The sequence below is a fragment of the Theropithecus gelada genome, chromosome 6, assembly GCF_003255815.1.
Source record: "Theropithecus gelada isolate Dixy chromosome 6, Tgel_1.0, whole genome shotgun sequence".
NCBI lineage: Eukaryota > Metazoa > Chordata > Mammalia > Primates > Cercopithecidae > Theropithecus > Theropithecus gelada.
In genome coordinates, this window is record NC_037673.1 from 130,347,201 (window position 1) to 130,367,127 (window position 19,927).

At 42.7% G+C, this 19,927-nt stretch overlaps 1 protein-coding gene across 1 annotated transcript; it reads right to left on the reverse strand.

The window, feature by feature from the left end:
- Positions 1 to 3,974: 3,974 nt before the first annotated feature.
- C6H5orf15 (chromosome 6 C5orf15 homolog) lies at positions 3,975 to 19,108 on the reverse strand. The gene is made up of 3 exons (XM_025387969.1): positions 18,101 to 19,108; positions 7,921 to 8,447; positions 3,975 to 5,457 (listed from the first exon to the last, which is right to left on the reverse strand). Exons 1-3 carry the CDS (start codon positions 18,237 to 18,239, stop codon positions 5,326 to 5,328), a joined length of 798 nt encoding a protein of 265 aa, XP_025243754.1. The 5' UTR covers positions 18,240 to 19,108; the 3' UTR covers positions 3,975 to 5,325.
- Positions 19,109 to 19,927: the final 819 nt, after the last annotated feature.

Below are 19,927 nucleotides of genomic sequence, written 5' to 3' on the forward strand. Positions count from 1 at the left end.
AGGGAATGATGGGAAGGACCCCTTGGCCTCATTATCGGGAAAGGATGAGGATGGAGAACAGGGAATGGGGTTGAGAGGCTCCAAAGGAGACCCACCTATTCCCTAAAAGGACCATACATGCCTGGATGGTTCAGGAGAAACCCAGCTCTGACCAGCTGTGTGCCTCAAGGTAGTCCCAAGGGGACTAGGGAAGGCAGCCCCAGGACTATGGGCCACTCCTGAGCAGAAACTGTGGGCTATCCCTCCTTGGTGGGCTCAAGGCTCAAGCTGGCTCTTCTGTGGTCAGTGATATGGTGAAAACTCCTCCCTATGCACAAAGTCCTTCCACAAACATCAATCCATTTACTCTTCCTAACAGGCCAGCGAGCTAATCTATCACTCACTTTACAAGGTAGGAGGCTGCAACAGGCACAGCAAATTCAGATTATGGTCATCCAGCCTTGACCTCAACCCTTATCCTTCCTTTCCCTCAATTTCTCCCTAGGTCTGTCTTCCTAGAAGACCAGGTAGGTGCCACATAGGCCAGGATGACCTTAGTCCCCGCAAGGTGCAGGACATTCGAGTTAGCCCTCAAGACCCTTGACCCTTCCTCATTTCCAAGGAAGTCAGGAAAAATGGCCTGGGGAGGACACTCAGCCTAGGGGTTAGGCCCAGAGAGGGATTCCAACCCAGACCTGTATGATTTCATGGCCCATCATAGCTCTTGCAGGGCCCACTGCAAAGCATGGCCTCCTCAGGTGGGAGTGCTATCCAATCCACATGCCAAGGGGAGAGAAGTACAAAGGGCCCTATGAGAAGAAAGGCATCCAGGAAGTCAAGGATCCCCAGAACATGGCATCTCTGGGTTTCCCAGCAGAGAAATGAAGCAGTTTAGAGTTTGTAAGAGAAGGAATAGGGTTTCAGAGCGGAACAATTAAGATAGGCGGAGAAAGGCTTCCTAAGTAAGGAGTAGGGGTTTTTTAAATCTAGAGCCTCATTAGATTAAAAAACCCCTCAGCCAGACGCAGTGGCTCACGCCTGTAATCCCAGCACTTTGAGAGGCCAAGGCGGGCAGATCACCTGAGGTCCGGAGTTCGAGACCAGCCTGACCAACATGGAGAAACCCTGTTTCTACTAAAAATACAAAATTAGCCAGGCATTGTGGTGCATGCCTGTAATCCCAGCTACTCAGGAGGCTAAGGCAGGAGAATTACTTGAACCCGGGAGGCGGAGGTTGCAGTGAGCCGAGATCGTGCCACTGCTCTCCAGCCTGGGCAACAAGAGCAAAACTCCATCTAAAAAAAAAAAAAAAATCCCTCATAGGGTAGGCACTGCATTAAAAAAACAAAACACCTGGATTCCTTTTACTCGGGCCCTGTGCTGCGTGCTGGGATGACAGAGTGGTTCAAGTCAGATGCTGTTTCTGCCCTGATGGTGCCCACTGGTACCAGCTGGTACAGATGGGTCTGGGATTCTTTAGGACGGAGCTAGAAGAGAGGTGGGCTTAAACCTCACAGGGTAGAAGCTGCTGCTTACTGGTCCAAAATCACACTCCCTTGAGCCACTTAAACAGCCTAGACAGCAGGCCATCACCACAGACAGCTACTGAGATGTGAGTCAGAAACAGCTCCAGCTCTGAGCTCCAGCGGTGCAGTTGGTTGGCGCGTGGTACTTACACAGAAATAGCCCTGGCTCCATTTCCAGAATCTGTCCCAGCAACTTCCGCTCCTAACGTCAAAATGAAAACAGAATCCAGCTAATCGAAGAGAACCACCCCGTATATCCTGGCTCAGGCTGTGCTGGGTCAGGCCAGACTGACAACCTCAGGACAGCCTTCTTTTCTGTTCCTTTAGAAGACATTTGGTCCTCAAAAGACTTTTAACTTTTTGAACTTTAGCTGGGAAGGATGAACTGCTTCATGCTGAACCCAGAAGGGAGACGAACTGTCGCACCAGCAAACCAGGCTGAAAGAAGGCCGAAGGGCAAAGCCAGCCCTGCTCACCCCACCCCACACGCAGGATGAGGGAGAACTGGAACATCGGCAGCAGTGCCGGCCGTGACCTCCTTCACCTTCGACAGGCAGCACCTGCTCTGATCAGAACCTGGGATTTGGAGGAAAGCGTGGTATCTCATACAACTAGTGCAGGCTTTAGCTTCCTGTAGAATTGTGGATGTGCAGATAGGGACTGACACACTACACTCGGCTCTGACCCCGCACATGCTGCTGTGTACCCAGGACATTAGTAGTATTGGACTCTATGTAGACTATGTGATCTTGTGCAGAGCTGAGTTGTCTTGGTTTTCTCCTCAACTAATTTCTCAAATACTTCATTGAATAACAATTTAAAGGGGCCTAGCAGGTGGCAGGCAGAGTAATGAGCTTGGGGCTAGAGAGGAGTAAGAGCCAGTTCCTGTTCTCAAGCAACTCACTCAGTGGGGCAAACTACACACATTCCACAAGAGCTTGCACTCACCCTCAGGAGATCACATTTAAAATCAAGGAAGCCCAGTCAAGGCATGTGGCATGGTTTAGACCCATGTCCTGCCCAAACCTCATGTCGAATTGTAGTCCCCAGTGTTGGAGGTGTGGCCTGGTGGGAGATAACTGGATCATGGGGGTGGTTTTCTCATGGCTTAACACCATCTCCCTTGGTGCTGTTCTCAGGATAGTGAGTTCTCATGAGAGCTGGTGATTTAAAAGTGTATAGTAAGGCCAGGCACAGTGGCTCACGCCTGTAATCCCAACACTTTGGGAGGCCAAGGCGGGTGGATCACTTGAGGTCAGGAGTTCAAGACCAGCCTGGCCAACATGGTAAAACCCCATCTCTACTAAAAAAATTAAAAATAAAAAATAAAAAAATTAGCTGGGAGTGGTGGCAGGTGCCTGTAGTCCCAGCTACTTGGGAGGCTGAGTCAGGAGAATCACTTGAACTCAGGAGGTGGAGGTTGCAATGAGCCAAGACTGCATCACTGCATTACAGCCTTGGTGAGAGAGCGACACTCCGTCTCAAAAAAAAAAAAAAAACCAACTGTGTAGTACATTCCCCCTTACTCTCTCTTGCTCTTGCTCCTGCTCCTGTCGTATGAGACAACTGCTCCCTTTTTGTCTTTCACAATGATGGTAAGCTTCCTGAAGCCTCCCCAGAACCTGAGCAGATGCCAGCATCATGCTCCCTCCACAGCCTGCAAAACTGTGAGCCAATTAAACTTTTCTTTATAAATTATCCAGTCCCAGGTATTTCTATAGCAATGTGAGAACAGACTAATACAACATGCCTGCCTGACTGCCCAAATTCTAAATGTCTGTTTCTGTCTGCCCCACAAGTTCCAACACATTCCTTTTCAGCTAAGACACAGAAATGGGAGCTAAAACGTAATCCATTATACCATTAGTACCAAAATCAGGTGCAGAGCTTCTGATCTGTCCAGAAAGTGAGTCTGGGAGAAGGGAGCAGATAACACCACACAGGAGGAGGCGGCATGAGTGTTGTGAGGCTCAACCATGGCCCCTGGGTGCCTAGTCCCTAGCACTAGTGCCCAGTGCTCAAGTGCCTCCGTGAGACTCCAGCGGCATTTTTAATCAATGTATGATCTGATGCCCCAAAAGTCTGAGGCTACTTAATTGCAGCACTGTGACCTAGGTGTCCGGACCACCAGGAAGTAAGTACCCAAGAATCCCTGATCCATTAAGGGGGATGAGCCTCCACACTTGGGGAGCCTTCCATCCCAGATAGGGACCCCAGGATGCTAGAAAGAGCACACTGATTTAGCCACTTTGCTTTTCTTTGCCATCCTACTTTGCTACAGTTTCCAATAAACTTCAGTACCTAGCAGTAAGTTGGACCTAAAGAAGAATTTAGAAACGTAAGTGGAACTCACAGAGGCAGAATTGAGAGGGATACCTGCAAGTGAGTCAGGTTAGATTGCTCCCAGACATACACTACTCCCCTGTCACCACCTAAATGTCATCACGGAAATGAAACACACTCATGAAATCATAGATTTATATCTTTGCCATTTATTTTTTAAAATCTTATTCAAAATATTAAATAATAGTTTCAGATATGAAAAAAATTACTGCAATAAAATGGTTCAGGGGTGTTTCCATTGTGCTTCCCTTCCTTATTAGGAAAGTACACTCTCCGCCCGAGAGGCGGGATGGAAGGCCTTCTTCCAGCTCTACAGAAAGCGCAAGCCCACTGGCTCCCCCGGGCCCTGCTTAACATATCTTAGGGCTATGTTTTCTAAAAAGCTGTAGTAACACTTGTAAGTTAACCATGGTTCAAATCACATATTTACATACTGATCAATTCTTTATGATAGAAAGACAAACATAAATGAAATATAGTAAATAATTTCCAGTTGCCATAAAAAACAAAGAAAACAAGTGTGGGGAAAAAAAGGTCATTGTACACAAATATCCTTTATGTATACAAACAATTTCATTCAGGTATAATTTTAATTTGAAAGACCTAGATACAGTATTATTTAAGTGATAATGGCCCATAAGATTTATTCAAATTTACTGTAAAATAATAAACGAAGTAAACAAATCTGATATAACTTTAAACTCTGCCCATTGCTTGAAACCTTGGAGGAACCCATGCTATAATCAATTGCTAACTAAAAGTAATTGTACATGTATTTAACATTTTACCAGTTTCTACTTCTAAATTTAATATAGTAATTCCAACCAAAAAAATAGTATCTCTGTAACATTTTATCTATGTCCACTGCAAGCTGCAGAGTCTCTGTTGCCAAGATTTCTTGACACATTTAATGTTTTACCTAAAATTGTGGTCAGATTGAGCAATATCGTTATCTTAAATTATGTTTAAATTATCTAAAAATATCCGAAGCAGTTTTCTTGGAAGAAAAAATAATACTACTCAAATCCAAAGCATTATCACACATGTCCTTGTACATTACAGTTTGGGAACACAAAAAAAATGTGTGGATAAAAAATAGTATTCGAATGGCAGAGAATGAATGTGAGTCAGCAGTAACAGATATGTTAGAACTTAGTTACAAGTTTGGGATCTTTTGAAAGTAGCATCACTAATCCTTCCAAAAGAAGCATAATAAATCTAAAACAATAAAAACTAACAGTGTAAATATAAGATAATGCTTAACTCACATTTTGGACACCTGATTAAACTCAGCTCTAAACGTACAGATAAAAAAATTATATACTCGTTTGTGACATTTAATTTCCAAAGCACCAAGGCAAAAGAGAGACCCACCTCTCATTTAAGTACCAATTGCCTATGGCAAACATCTGCACAATGTCATATAAAAAGTCAAGCAAATAAAATTACATAATAAGCAAATTCAAATCACAGTGCTTTAGAAAATATAATCATTGGTAATCTTCAAAGAAGGCATTGCCTCATTAACATTCTGATCTAGGCGATGGTATTCCACTGTTTTGGAACAAAGGCCATCACACCATTTCCTGCTTTGAACCAGAAGAAAAATCTGGAAAACAAAAGTAATTAAATAGGCAAAAGAGAAAACAGAGAATATGGTAAACATTTTTACAAGTGAAATATCTCTCTTCTAGGTTTCTAAATATAAAACACAAAATATCAACAACAAAAAAACCTATTTTAGGCCGAGGCAGGCAAATCACTTGAGCCCAGGAGTTCAAGACCGGCCTGGGTAATATGGTGAAACCCCATCTCTACAAAAAATATAAAACTATCCAGGCATGGAGGCGCTTGTCTGTAGTCCCAGCTACTCAGGAGGCTAAGGTGGGAGGATCTCTTAAGCCCAGGAGGCAGAGATCACAGTAAGCCGTGACAGCACCACAGCACTCCAGCCTGCGTGACAAAGCAAGACCCTGTCTCAAAAAAAAAAAAAAAAAAAAAAAAAGCTATTTTGCTTTCCATCTTGTAAACAAGGCTAAACAGTGCTTCTCGAATTTCAATATACACAGGAAAAGCCCAGGAATCTACTTGTTTAACAAGTCCCTTAGATGTTCATAATAGAGATGGCCAAACACTAAACAGTGGGATATAATATCAGCAGCACTCAAGGTTCTGTCTACCCATAAACACTTACAAAGCTAGCAATATATCACTAAATACAAATAACCAGAACAGTTGGTTGGTTTGCTTTATTGTGAACTATTATTAGATTCACCGATTCTCAAAGCTGGAAGGCATTTTGAAATTATCAGGTCCAGTTTCACTATTTGTCAGGAAAGGAAATCGGGGCCCGGAAGGGGAAGGTGGCTTTCAGGGTTACAAAGCAAGTTACAATAAAGTCAAGAACTGAAACTTCCTGACCAGTAAGTATTAAAAAAGGAATTGTGTGTTTAATCTCCCTTTAAGTATTTTAAAAGGCTTAACTATTCAGCTCTGGGACTGTACAGTGCCAACATGTACCCTCACACTCAATGTGCATGTATCCTGTCCTAAAGATATCTCTATGCCTCATGTAATCCAGCAAACTGGTAATAGCACAGAAATGTTCATCACAATATTATTTCTGAACCAAAAATTGTAAACCATGAATCCATTATGTTTTTAGCCAGGCACAGTGGCTCACGCCTATAATCCCAACTACTTGGGAGGCTGAAGTGGGAGGATTATTTGAGGCCAGGAGTTCACCAGCGTGAACAACATAGCAAGATCCTGTCTCAAAAAAAATAATAATAATGTTTTTAAAGAATATTAAGGATATGGAAAATGCTCATGATTGGTCAGGTAAAATTCAAGACATAAAACTCGATGAGATAGGCGGGGTGCGGTGGCTCACGCCTGTAATCCCAGCACTTTGGGAGACTGGAGTGCGTGGATCACTTGAGGCCAGGAGTTCGAGACCAGCCTGGCCAACACGGCAAAATCCCGTCTCTACTGAAAATACAAAAATTAGCCAGGCGTAGTGGCCCGCACCTGTAGTCCCAGTTACTCAAGAGGCTGAGGCACGAAAATTGCTTGAACCTGGGTGAACCTGGGAGGTGGAGGTTGCAGTGAGCCAAGATCGCACCACTGCACTCCAGCCTGGGAGACAAAGTGAGACTCTGTCTCCAAAAAAAAAAAAAAAAAAAAAAAAACTGTGAGATAATATTCATTAAAAATTATAACATACACCTATATGTATAAATTATGTGAACATTTATAGACCAGAAATACACCAAAATGTTAATAATGCTGAGAAGTAGTTTAAATTTTCTTTTCTAAACTCGTGTTTTCTCAATTCCCTAAAATAAACATGTAACACTTTATAACCAGAAAAAAAAAATTAAAAGATCATTAAGTTCAATATTAATAAATTAAAAGACAAGTATTAACACTTTCTCCACAAGTATTCCTACTGAAGTAATGATGCCAAATTAAGACATAAACCCTTAAAAAAAAAAAATCACTGGGCTTTGGTATTGCTCATTAAGAAATAGGACTATTTCTTTTTTAGAAGTACATACATTCAAGCATTCTGTCTGCAGTGTGTTAAAATACACAACAGATTTACATGCTGATTAGACATCTCAATATTTTACTATGAATTTAAACTTCACTGAAAAAAAGGAAAGAGGGCTGGGCATGGTGGCTCATGTGTATAATCCCAACACTTTGGGAGGCCAAGGCAGGAGGATTGCTTGAGCCTGGGAGTTCAAGACCAGCCTGGGCAACATAGCGAGACCTCGTCTCTACAAATAATAATAATTTTTAAAAATTTAATTTAATAAGTTTTAAAAATTAGTCGGGTGTGGTAGTGTGCATCTGTAGTCCCACCTACTCGAGAGGCTGAGGCAAGAGAATTACTTAAGCCTAGCAGGTGGAGGCTCCAGTGAGCTGTGATTGTGCCACTGTACTCCAGCTTGGGTGACAGAGGGAAACCCACTACACTTTTTCTTGCAAAAAAAAAAAAGAAAGAACCATGAATCATCAAAAGCATTATGACTGAAATAAAGGGCTAAAAAAATCCCAAACTTACCTTCCTTTTGTTGTGATATGTAATGTAAACAACAGCAATGCAAAAAGCAAAAATAATAAGATGAAAAAAGAAATGGCTGTCTTCCTCTTCTATATTTGAGGATGGCATCTTAAAAGATTTCACTGACTGTTCAATTTCCATGTAACCCCTGTTTTCTTCCAAGGTGTCATCAGACTCGTCGTCGTCCCTGGGGCCCGTGGTCCAGTCATAGTCTGGTTCTCCGTAATCGCCATTGTCTAGAGTGTCTTTGGCTGTGGATGGAGAACTGTTCAGCATGAGAAGATCCTCCTCCTCTATACTAGGATCTTCATTGTTATCAGCTTCCTCTTGAGACAGGGGAGTAGGCGAGGGATGAGGGGCCACAGATGCTCCTCCACTTTTCTTGGTACTCGTTGTGGGAGGGAGGGTGGTACTGATTTGGGAAATAGAAGGTTTGGTTTGGTTTTCATGTGTTAAAGCATTCACATTTGGGGTAGAAATATCTGAGTTGAGTACAGTTGGGCTCGGTGAATCAGTCTGTGATACAACTGAAACAAAGAATATTAAACTGAAATCTCCAACTTTATCTCCACCAAGCTAAAAGCATATTTACCCAAATTTTACACTAAGCATTTCTCTCTGCTAAATTCCTATAACTTTCTTGAAAACTAGTTATTAAGTCTCAATAGCCAGCAATCAGTTACAGTTCTTCTTAGTCAGTTATTCTTCAGATAACTGCTTTGCTAGATACTAACAACTTAAGCAGCATAAAAGACCTACTGCATTATACAGCCTGCCACCAAAAGAAAAGAAAAAGGTCTGACTTTAGGTCACAGTGGTAAAGTCCACATACATCACCCATCCCTTCTGTTCTCATTTCATAAAGGGTGTGGACTTCATATCTTGCCCAGACTCTACCTGATCCCTAGAACAGAACAGTAAGTGGCTGATTCTCACTCAAGTAGGTCCAAGAAAAGATATGGAGTTTGGACCTAAATACTTTCAACACAATATAACAAATTCAGAGGAAGCTAAAAGCAAGCTGTAGACAGTAATTCTAAGTGATACTCGAACTAGAGGACTCCCTCTCCTAAATTAAAAAAAAAAAAAAAAGAAGGATCCTTACAAAGAAGAAAAAACTTCTAAAGGAGAAGCATCCGAAACTGGATGCTTCCCCTTTAAGTATTTTAAAAGGCTTAACTATTCAGCTCTGGGACTGTTCAGTGCCAACATGTACCCTCTCACTCAATGTGATGTATCTTGTCCTATAGATGTCTCTTGTGCCTCATGTAATCCAGCAAACTGGTAACAGCACAGAAATGCTCATCACAATATTATTTCTGAACCAAAAATTGTAAACCATGAATCCATTATGTTTTTAGCCAGACACAGTGGCTCACGCCTATAATCCCTGAGAGCTAAGGGACAACTAGACTATTTTAAAGATGGGGGAAGGCATGTAGGTATGGGAAATGTCACCAAATACACACACATTCTTATTTCCCTGTGCTGCTACCTACTCAGCACAGTTTACTAAAAGTAAAATTCTTTACGTAAGAAGAATTCTTATTATTCTATCAAGAAGAGTCAACAGAGGAAGATTCAACAGAGGAATCCCTGTCTCTAATTTATAATCTAAGGTAGTATCTGTTGAAGAACTTCAAGAATCTCTACCACACTGAAAAAAAAAAAAAAGAAAAAACAAAGAAAAAAAAAATCTCTGTCATGTGAGATCTAAACATATTCAGACTATATATATATTTGTTTGTTTGTTTTGAGACAGAGTCTTGCTCTGTCGCCCAGGCTGGAGTGCAGCGGCCCAAACTCGGCTCACTACAAGCTCCGCCTCCCGGGTTCACGCCATTCTCCTGTCTCAGCCTCCCGAGTAGCTAGGACCACACACGCCCGACACCATGCCCGGCTAATTTTTTGTATTTTTTGTGGAGACGGGGTTTTACAGTGTTGGCCAGGCTGGTCTCGATCTCCTGACCTCGTGATCCGCCCACCTCGGCCTCCCAAAGTGCTGGGATTACAAGTGTGAGCCACAGTGCTCGGCCTCAGACAATATTTTAAAGTCTATCACATTAAACTAAAATATTTTATAGGGGTAAGATTAAACCAAGTCATTCTAGTGCTTTCACAAACATGTGCATTCACACAAATTAACAATCCAACAGACAACCCTTTCTTCATGTGAATACACTCTGGTTTGTGTATCACAGTTGACATCTATTTTGTGTAGAAAAAAAAGAAATAGCTGGTGTCAATTGTAATGAACAGAGGATCTCAGAAAAATAATGTAGTAAGTTAGTAAACAACAACAGCAAAAAAAAAAAAAAAAAAAAAAACCGGCCAGGCACGGTGGCTCACGCCTGTAATCCTAGCACTTTAGGAGTTCAAGGTGGGAGGATCACGGGGTCAGGAGATCGAGACCATTCCTGGCTAACATGGTGAAACCCTGTCTCTACTTAAAAATACAAAAAATTAGCCGGGCATGGTGGCGTGCGCCTGTAGTCCCAGCTACTCCAGAGGTTGAGGCAGGAGAATGGCGTGACCCCGGAAGGCGGAGCTTGCAGTGAGCCCAGACAGCGCCACTGCACTCCAGCCTGGGTGACAGAGCAAAACTCCATCTCAAAAAAACAAAACAAAACAAACAAACAAACAAAAACCAATAAATTAGTAAGACTCTTCCCCTCCCCTTTTTTTTTTTTTTTTTTTTTTGACAGGGTCTCACTTTGTTGCCCAGACTGAAATGCAGCAGCACAAACATAGCTCACTGTAGCCTCGACCTCCTGGGTTCAAGCCCCCCATGTAGCTGGGACCACAGGTACATGCCACCCTGCCCAGCTTTTTTTATTTTTCATATATTTGTCCAATGTTACATGCAATTTTTTTCCTTTTTTTTTTTTGAGACAGAATCTCGCCATGTTGCCCAGGCTGGTCTCGAATTCCAGGGCTCAAGAAATCCTCCCGCCTTGGCCTCCCAAAGTGGTGGGATTACAGCAAAACTCTTAAAACATTTTCAATAATTGAGTTCCTTGAAATTTTTTACTGAAGAAAAGAGAAATAAACAGGACCTACAACTGACTACATTACTCAGAAAACTACTAACAGGAATTTCTGAAAATAATTTTTGTATTTATCACTTCAACTTAGTTATAATTCAGGAATTTATGAATTATTATTTTCTGATACATTTAATTTTCCTGCCAAAGTACAAAAAAACATGTTTTAAAATAAAATTTAAAACTGAAATAACTGAGAGCCAACTAACTAAACTTTTAAAAGAACAGTTTTGCTATGGGTGAGCACCTTTAAAGGACACACGCTGCTAGGAGAGGAATGATTATAAAGAAATTTCCACCACGCAGTACAGAATTCACAGTCATCAGCAAATCCCTTCTTTCACCCTTCACTTTCTTGTTATTACTGAAACCTGACTCTCCCTTAAGGACACATTTTCCCTTCAGCCCGTTTAAGTAATAGCTGTTTTTTCTCCCACATCCTTGTACCACTGAGTCTCGAGGAGGCACAGCTCTCCTCCTCATTGCCCTTTTCAGACTATTCTCCCATTCTCCTCCCTAAATGCCTCCAGCTTTGATTCTCTTATCTTAAGCTATCATCCACTAACTTACTTTCATCCACCAACTCCAAGGTCATGGCCCCTAATTCTTAATGATCTTTAGCTCCTGGCTCTAGAATTCACTCTATCTAAGAAAAGTACTCCTGCCTTGATTTCAAAATCTTTGACCTCCTCTCTTCTCATGACCTAACCCTCCTCTTTACCTCAGCCACTCACTCCCAGAGTCATTATCTATTATCACAACTCTTCCATAATCTCAATTTCTTGAATTCTACTTGCTGACATGACCTCCTATCCTTCCAGTTCATTCCTGGTATTCTCAATCCATCAACACCTCCAACCCTCTAATCTTCATTCCTTTACGGTCACCACCAAACCTTGCCCAATACACTCTCTTATCTCTTTATTCAGATTCAATTCTGTGTCAGCTATTATAATTGCTTTATAATCACTCTCTTACATCCATCATCAATTCCCTTCCCCTTTGTCCACTTTGACCCATTCACTTGGTGAGACTACACTCATCCCTATGTATTAATAAATCAAGCTCTCTGAATACTCACATCTGCACCCAACAGCTGAACATGGCTGGAAAAAATATACAACCATGCCACTGTTTTCATTTCATTTTCAATTCAACACCAAAGATTCAGGTATACGTTTAAAGTTGTTGGTAATTAAAATTGCTGGCAATTATATTTTCCTAGTCCACTTACCCTTCTACTCTCTTAGGACACCAGTCACATTTTCCTCTATCCACAAACTTCAAATGTCTTCTCTGTTACCCTCATTTTCAACTGATGACATCACTTCCTAACTTTTCTGAGAAAAATTAAAAGAACTTCCAAGAACTACCAGAATTCTAGACTCATAAATCCAACCACCTACTTGACATCGCCTCTTGGATGTTTGACATTGACATTAATATGTTCAAAATGAATTCTGGCTGGCTTTCAGGAAGACAAACACACTCTTCCTTATTTCTCCCACTAATAACAACTAAAAGCTCTGGACATTATGTATAAAATAACACAAGAACACTCTGAAAGTTGGAAAGAACTGGGTAGAACGGTTAGAGATCTCAGGATGTGTGAAACAACATGGTGGTGACTTCCTTGGGTTTTTTCTTTTTATTTCATATATCCCAGGTTAAAGACAAAAAATAAAATGGCAGACTTCATCCCTAACATATCCACAGTGCATTAAATATAAATGACCTAAATACATCAGTTAAAAAACAGAGACTGGCAGACTCAACTATATGATATCCATAGAAAGTTTATTTTATTTTATTTTTTTTTTGAGACGGAGTCTCGCTCTATCGCCCAGGCTGGAGTGTGGTGGCCGGATCCCGGCTCACTGCAAGCTCTGCCTCCCAGGTTTACGCCATTCTCCTGCCTCAGCCTCCCGAGTAGCTGGACTACAGGCACCTGCCACCTCGCCCGGCTAGTTTTTTTGTATTTTTTTAGTAGAGACAGGGTTTCACCATGTTAGCCAGGATGGTCTCGATCTCCTGACCTCGTGATCCGCCCGCCTCGGCCTCCCAAAGTGCTGGGATTACAGGTTTGAGCCACCATGCCCGGCCTTTATTATTTTTTTGAGACAGGGTCTCACTTTGTCACCCAGGCCGAAGTGCAGTGGCACAAACACATTTATAGCAGCTTTATTCTTAATAGCCAAAAACTGGAAACAATCAGGCATCCTTCAACAGATAAATAAACAAAGTGTAGTCTATCTATACCATAGAATATTACTCAGCAATGTAAAGGAACAAACGACCAGGACCAGTGGCTCACATCTGTAATCTGGGCACTTTGGGAGGCTGAGGTGGGTGGGTCACAAGGTCAGGAGTTCGAGACTAGCCTGGCCAACATGGTGAAACCTCGTCTCTACTAAAAATACAAAAATTAGCCGGGTGTGGTGGTGTGCACCTATAATCCCAGCTACTCAGGAGGCTGAGACAGGAGAACTGCTTGAACCCAAGAGGCGGAGGTTGCAGTGAGCCGAGATAGCGCTACTGCATTCCAGCCTGGGCGACAGAGCGAGACTCTGTGTCAAATAATAATAATAACAATAAAAATTTTAAAAATTAAATTAAAATTTAAAAAGGAACAAACTATTGACACATGCAACAACCTAGGTGGATCTTCAGAGAATTATGCTGAGTGAAAAGAGTCAATCCCAAAAGTTACAGACTGTATGATTCCATTTATGTAAGATTCTCAAAATTACCAACTTATACAAATGGATAATTTGTGGTTGCCAGGAGTTCAGGAGGGGTGAGGTAGGAGGGAAGTGGGGTGGCTTTGTAAGGGCAATCTGAGATACCCTTATGGTGATGGTAATGCCCCGTATTTTGACTGTACCAATGTTAATATCCTGGTCGTGATATTGCACTATTGTTTTGAAAGATGTTACTATTAGGAAAACTGGGTAGGGGATATGCAGGATCTCTATATTATTTCTTACAACTGCAAGTGAATCTATAATTATCTCAAAATAAAAAGTTTAAATAAATTCCTATGACCCACTCAAAAAACAAAAAAAGACTTGTTCTACCTAGTCTCCATCTCGATTAATGGCAACTACATCTTTCTAGTTACTAAAACTAAAAACCTTAGAGTTGTCATTTTTTTAACATCCCACATCCAATCTGTTATTCTAACAAATGCAGCATTTAAGGGCTTTTCACCCTCCACTGCTCCTGCCTGGTCCAAGTAACCGTTATCTCACATGGATTATTACAATAGCCTCCTAATTAATCTGCCTGCTTCCACCCTAACCTCTACTGTCTATACTCAACACAGCAGCCAGAGTCATTCTGTAAAAACCAAATGTTACTCTTGTACTTAAGACCCTCCAGGGCCATCCATTTCTCTCAAAAGGGAAAGTTTTCATAATAGCCTTCAAGATCCTACATGATCTGGCCCCCATTACCTCACTCTCATTATCTTACTAATCTCCCTAACAGTTCTATCCCCATTACCTACTTAATAGATAGCAGACACTCAATATTTATTAAATATGCTCTTGACTCAACTCTCACCATAAATCTCACCACAAATCCCACACCACATCCCACATAGTATCTATGCACCTACTGCACTCCCTCAAGAGGCCATCCCATGGTTCCCAGCAAAACGCCACTCATTCTTCTAAGGATACCTCCAATATCACCCTATTCATTGTTTAACTCCAATACCTAGCACCAAGTAGGAGCAGAATATGTATTAGTCAAGCAGTAAAATCTTGAAAGTAATACACAAATACAGCACAAGAAAAACCAAATAATTGATCTGAAACATGTAACACAAAGGCTATCAACTTCCTCGAACTCCTCTCCTTCACATCAGAGAAGCTGATTAAGTCAGATATAAAGAGTATTCAGAACAAAGGTACAACTCTGACTTTATGGATTTAACTGTTGACCTTCTACAAGCATATAAATAAGACTTCTAAATCTTCCCTTTCCTAATTGATAGTTGAAGTTTGACGTTTTAAAAATACAGCTTAGGGGCCGGGTGCGGTGGCTCAAGCCTGTAATCCCAGCACTTTGGGAGGCCAAGGCGGGTGGATCACGAGGTCAGGAGATCGAGACCATCCTGGCTAACATGGTGAAACCCCGTCTCTACTAAAAATACAAAAAACTAGCCGGGCGTGGTGGCGGGCGCCTGTAGTCCCAGCTACTCGGAGGCTGAGGCAGGAGAATGGCGTGAACCTGGGAGGCGGAGCTTGCAGTGAGCCGAGATCGCGCCACTGCACTCCAGCCTGGGTGACACAGCGTGAGACTCCATCTCAAAAAAAAAAAAAAAAAAAAAAAAAAAATACAGCTTAGGCCGGACACGGTGGCTCACACCTGTAACCCCAGCACTTTGGGAGGCCGAGGCAGGCGGATCGCTTAAGCTCAGGAGTTCAAGACCAGCCTGGCCAACATGGCAAAACCCTATCTCTACAAAAATACAAAAATTAGCTGGGCACGGTGGCAAGCACCTGTGGTCCCAGCTATTCAGGGGGCTGAAGTGGCAGCACTGCTTGAGCCCAGGAAGCAGAAGTTGCAGTAGGCCAAGTTTGTGCCACTGCACTCCAGCCTCGGCGACAGAGCAAAACCATGTCTCAAACAAACAAAAAAGGCCAGGCACGGTGGCTCAGGCCTGTAATCCCAGCACTATGGGAGGCCAAAGTGAGCAGATCACGAGGTCAGGAGATGGATACCATCCTGGCTAACACGATGAAACCCCGTCTCTACTAAAAATACAAAACTAGCCAGGTGTGGCATACACCTGTAGTCCCAGCTACTCAGGAGGCTGAGGCAGGAGAATCACTTGAACCCGGGAGGTGGAGGTTGCAATGAGCCGAGATTGTGCCACTGCACTCCAGCCTGGCAACAGACTCAAAAAAAAACACCTTTCTAAATTTCATTCTCCCCTTCCACTGGTCCGTTTTTAAAAACTGCCCTAAAATAAAACTATATCAGCATTTATTAAACTTAAGACTGTAGAGGACCCCCGAGAACTCATTCACACAATGGTTTGAGAAACAATGCCTTAAAAATGAAATGCATTATACATTAAGTTTAGGTGATCATCTGGGGACAATATAATGGCAAATGTAGAGAAGCAGGCATTTTTGAAATGGCATGACCAAGAGTTAATCATCCAGTGATCTGAACTGCTTATGTTAATTTTTCAGACTTTATCAAAACAAAAACATAAAACAAAAATTCTTACAGACTGACAAGCATATAACCAAGCACTGACATTTTTTAAAACCTAATATAGAACAAACTTAAATAAATCTAATGTAATTTACAATCTACTTTTGTAAAGTCACTTGAAATTTGGAACTCAACACATTCTAGACTAATTTTCTTACTATAGGAATGACTACTTTGAAATTATAAGGTATATTTACAAAAAATACTTATATCCCAAGCTACACTAGTGCAGTGGAGCTGCTCGCTTATTAAAACCATGTATGTTCGTTTTCATTTAGGTTCTTTCCAGGACAGAATCATTTGAATTTATGACATTTTAAAGTGGTATATGTAAAGACTTAATTTAAAAGATAAAGATTCTCTAAAATGACTCAGTATAGTTAGAACAATATTTATAGGTCTCTAACAAATAAAAGCAAAGACTAAAGGACACTTAACACTCCCCATTCTGCCTCACTGCTTGCCCAATTTTCAACCACCTCTTAGGGGAAAAAAGCTGTTTCTGAAACTACAGTTGCCAGATATATACCCCTTAAGCATTCCACCAGGAAATATAAACGTCTGTGTTTTATTTTTCTTAGATGATTAAATGGCCAAAACAATTAAGCTACTTAAGTTCTTTGGGAATAGAAACATCTGCATCAACCAGGGAAATCCTCATTACATTTCACTAATGATGAAAGGGCCTTGGGAAATGGACAGCAGTCCTTCCTCAGAGACTGCAAAGACTTCTGAGAGGGCGTCCAGTTAGCAACACTGAAATGTTGCTGAGGAAACATAGGTATGTACCCACAGTACTGTAGCAGAGGAATGTAGGGCTGGACAGGTCCTGTTGGCAAGAAAGAAAACACTATACCAGGTCATACTGTTTTGCAGCTGAAAATTCAGCTTTTAGGGAGAAACGCAGGATTGTGTCTTGGCCTGAAACAAAAATGGAACTACTAAACAAAATACCGTTTAATCCTTACAAGTTCTTATTAGTGGATTTTTCCCACCAAGTATCAGACACTGGTTTACAGATTTCCTAATTTCTCAATAAAAGCCTTCAATCTCTTGATTTCGCCATGCAACATTTGCAAGAAATGAAAACTTTTATCAATCAAATCCTACAGACTCAATAAAATGAGGCAGGGTTATCCTGGTTAACCCAGAACACAGGGAAGAGGAATCATGATCTCCCTTGTCCCCAAACTCCTCTCCACCTCCCAGGCCTTCAGAGGCCCAACGCCCCAGTACTCTGAGTCTTTATCAAACACCAGAACCTCCCAGACCTCAAATATGCACCAGTACCCAAAGACAGCTCTTTCCCTTTCACTTTCCCTCTCGGAAATATTCCACTGGCTCAGTTCAGTCACTGGATTACTGCCCCTGCCCGCCTCGGTCTTTACCACTGACCTCTCCCATTCTGGAAAATCCCCACCTTTCCTTGGTCCTGCAAGATTCCTGAGTCCCCCAGTCTCAGGACCCTTTCCAGACACCACATCCCCAGACCCGGCCATCTCCTCAGCTCCTGTCACTACTCTCTCTTCTAGAGTCTCCTAACTTTCCGATCCAAGAAATTTTGGAGACCCCACCACTGCCATTCCTTGTGGCAGCCCATTCTTCAACGATCTCTAGGCGCCAACACCACTCCTCCCTTCCCGCCCATCTACACATCCTGCTCCCTGCTCCCAGGGTCCCTGCATCTCTCAGGGACCCCACTGCTCAGGCCCTTTGGAGACCCTACCACCTTGGACCCTTTCAGACACCATACTCTCCTTTCTCAGGCCCGCGGAGACCCTGCCCCAACCAGACACTGCTCCTGACACTCGGAAGTGCCCTTTCCCTGGCCCAGCCTGTCTCCTGGACTGCCCCCGAGCCCTCCCAGCCTTGCTAAGCCCGCACGGCCGCCGCGCCCCCTTTACCACTGGATAGAGCAGCGGACACAAGCAGGAGCGCCAAGACCAGCGGCCGCGCCAACCCCGCAAGGGCTTGGATGGCCGACCCGGGCAGCAGTTTCGCTTGTTCTGACCCCCTCATCCTCTTCAGGACGACAGCGGCCATAACGGACTCGGCTGGGAGCCTGCGCTGTTGCTAGGCTCTACGCCATGACGTCAGACGCCGCGGCCCTCGGCACTTACGGCCCAGCGTGGTGACGTCGAAGCCTAGAGACGTGCTCTGGAAACCGGAATAAAAAGAAAGGATTTCGGGGAGGAGGGAGTTGCAGTTGGCGAGTGTGGGGGCTGCTACACACTCGGCTGCGGGTTAAAGGTAGAATGTAACATGCTTAAGAGGGCCAAAGCGAGCCCCTCCCTGCCGCCTGCGTGATTGGGTACTATACAGCCAAAAAAGGCGTTTTTAGACATTTTAAAAAAGAAGATCAAGCTGTGGAATAGGCTGATCACGAAAGCGAAGTAACTAACTGCTCTTCCTCTCTCAAATGCGAAAGAAACACAAATGTTAACTTTGGGTGATGGGATTATAAGTAATTTTTAATAATCTTTCCCCACAATTATTTATTTTTTTCAACAAAAGATTTAGCACCTCTCCCTATTTAAGATACAGCAGTGAACAAAACGAACCCCCAGCCTTGGTAGAGTTTATTTTCTTGTGAGGGCGACTGTGGTATAAAATACACACTATACAAGATGATAAAGATATTATGGACCGGCCCGAGTGCAGTGGCTCCCAGCACTTTGGGAGGCCGAGGCAGGCGGATCACCTGAGGTCAGGAGTTCGAGACCAGCCCGGCCAGTATGCAGAAACGCCGTCTCTATTAAAAATACAAAAATGAGCCAGGCGTGGTGGCGCGTGCCTGTAATCGCAGCTAAACTGAGAAGGCTGAGGTAGGAGAATCGCTGTAACTCGGGAGATGGAGGCTGCAGTGAGCCGAGATGCCACTGCACTCTAGCCTGGGCCACAGAGAGAGACTCTGTCTCAAAAAAAAAAAAAATTGTGGAGGAAAGGTAGGTAGCTAGGAAGTAGGGGTGAGGGGCTGCCATTGAAAATAACGTCGATTTCCTAAAATAAGCTTCTCTTTTTAAATTTTGTTACTTCAAATCCCCAGTATATAAAAATGCAAACTTACAAAGTTCCAAGAAGTTCACCTAGGGCCCTGGCACCATACTTTGCTCAGTGTGTACGTTCTGTGAATGTCTCCTTAATAAACAGATACAGGCTTCAATTCATAAAAGTTCCATTTGATCAATTTCAGGAAAATCAATGTGACGGTTAAGCAAGACATTTATTGTACCCACAGCTTCACCACTCTGGTCTCTATGACTCCCTGCGAAGATTGCTGTCATCCCACAGAGACACAGCTGAGCTGCCTCTCTAAAGGGCCTGTGTTCTGCTCCTGAATCTGGTTTCCCCTAAGCTTTTATCTCACCCTGGTGACAGCTCAGAAACACACAAACTCTGTGTTAAGAAAACTAAGAAGTCATTCATGTGCACATTTCCCGAAATCCCCCAGAAGCCCACATAGACTGAATGGTGTCCTTATTGGAAACTCTCCACCTTAGCCAAGGTGCAAAGTCCTCCCAGTCCCCCAGGAGCTTCCCTTCTTTGAGCTGTACTCGTTTTCTGTAAAACCACTCAGTTCAACAAATGAGTTTCTCAATCTTAGTTTCTGCTTGTTGACTTTAAAGTTCATCTATAATAAACACACTGCAGTCCTCTTCCCTGACTCATTGTCCACTTTGTCCATTTGTGTCCTCATACCAGATTGTCTCAGTTCTCTTAACTGGTGAGGT

Bases quoted from the DNA above. Each gene is read 5' to 3' on its own strand.
- C6H5orf15 (XM_025387969.1), bottom strand. From the start codon at position 18,239: ATGGCCGCTGTCGTCCTGAAGAGGATGAGGGGGTCAGAACAAGCGAAA. The intron at 8,448-18,100 runs GTAAAGGGGGCG...TCTTTGTTTCAG, and splicing joins GTCCGCTGCTCTATCCAGTG to TTGTATCACAGACTGATTCA. The intron at 5,458-7,920 runs GTAAGTTTGGGA...TTTGTTTTCCAG, and splicing joins CATATCACAACAAAAGGAAG to ATTTTTCTTCTGGTTCAAAG.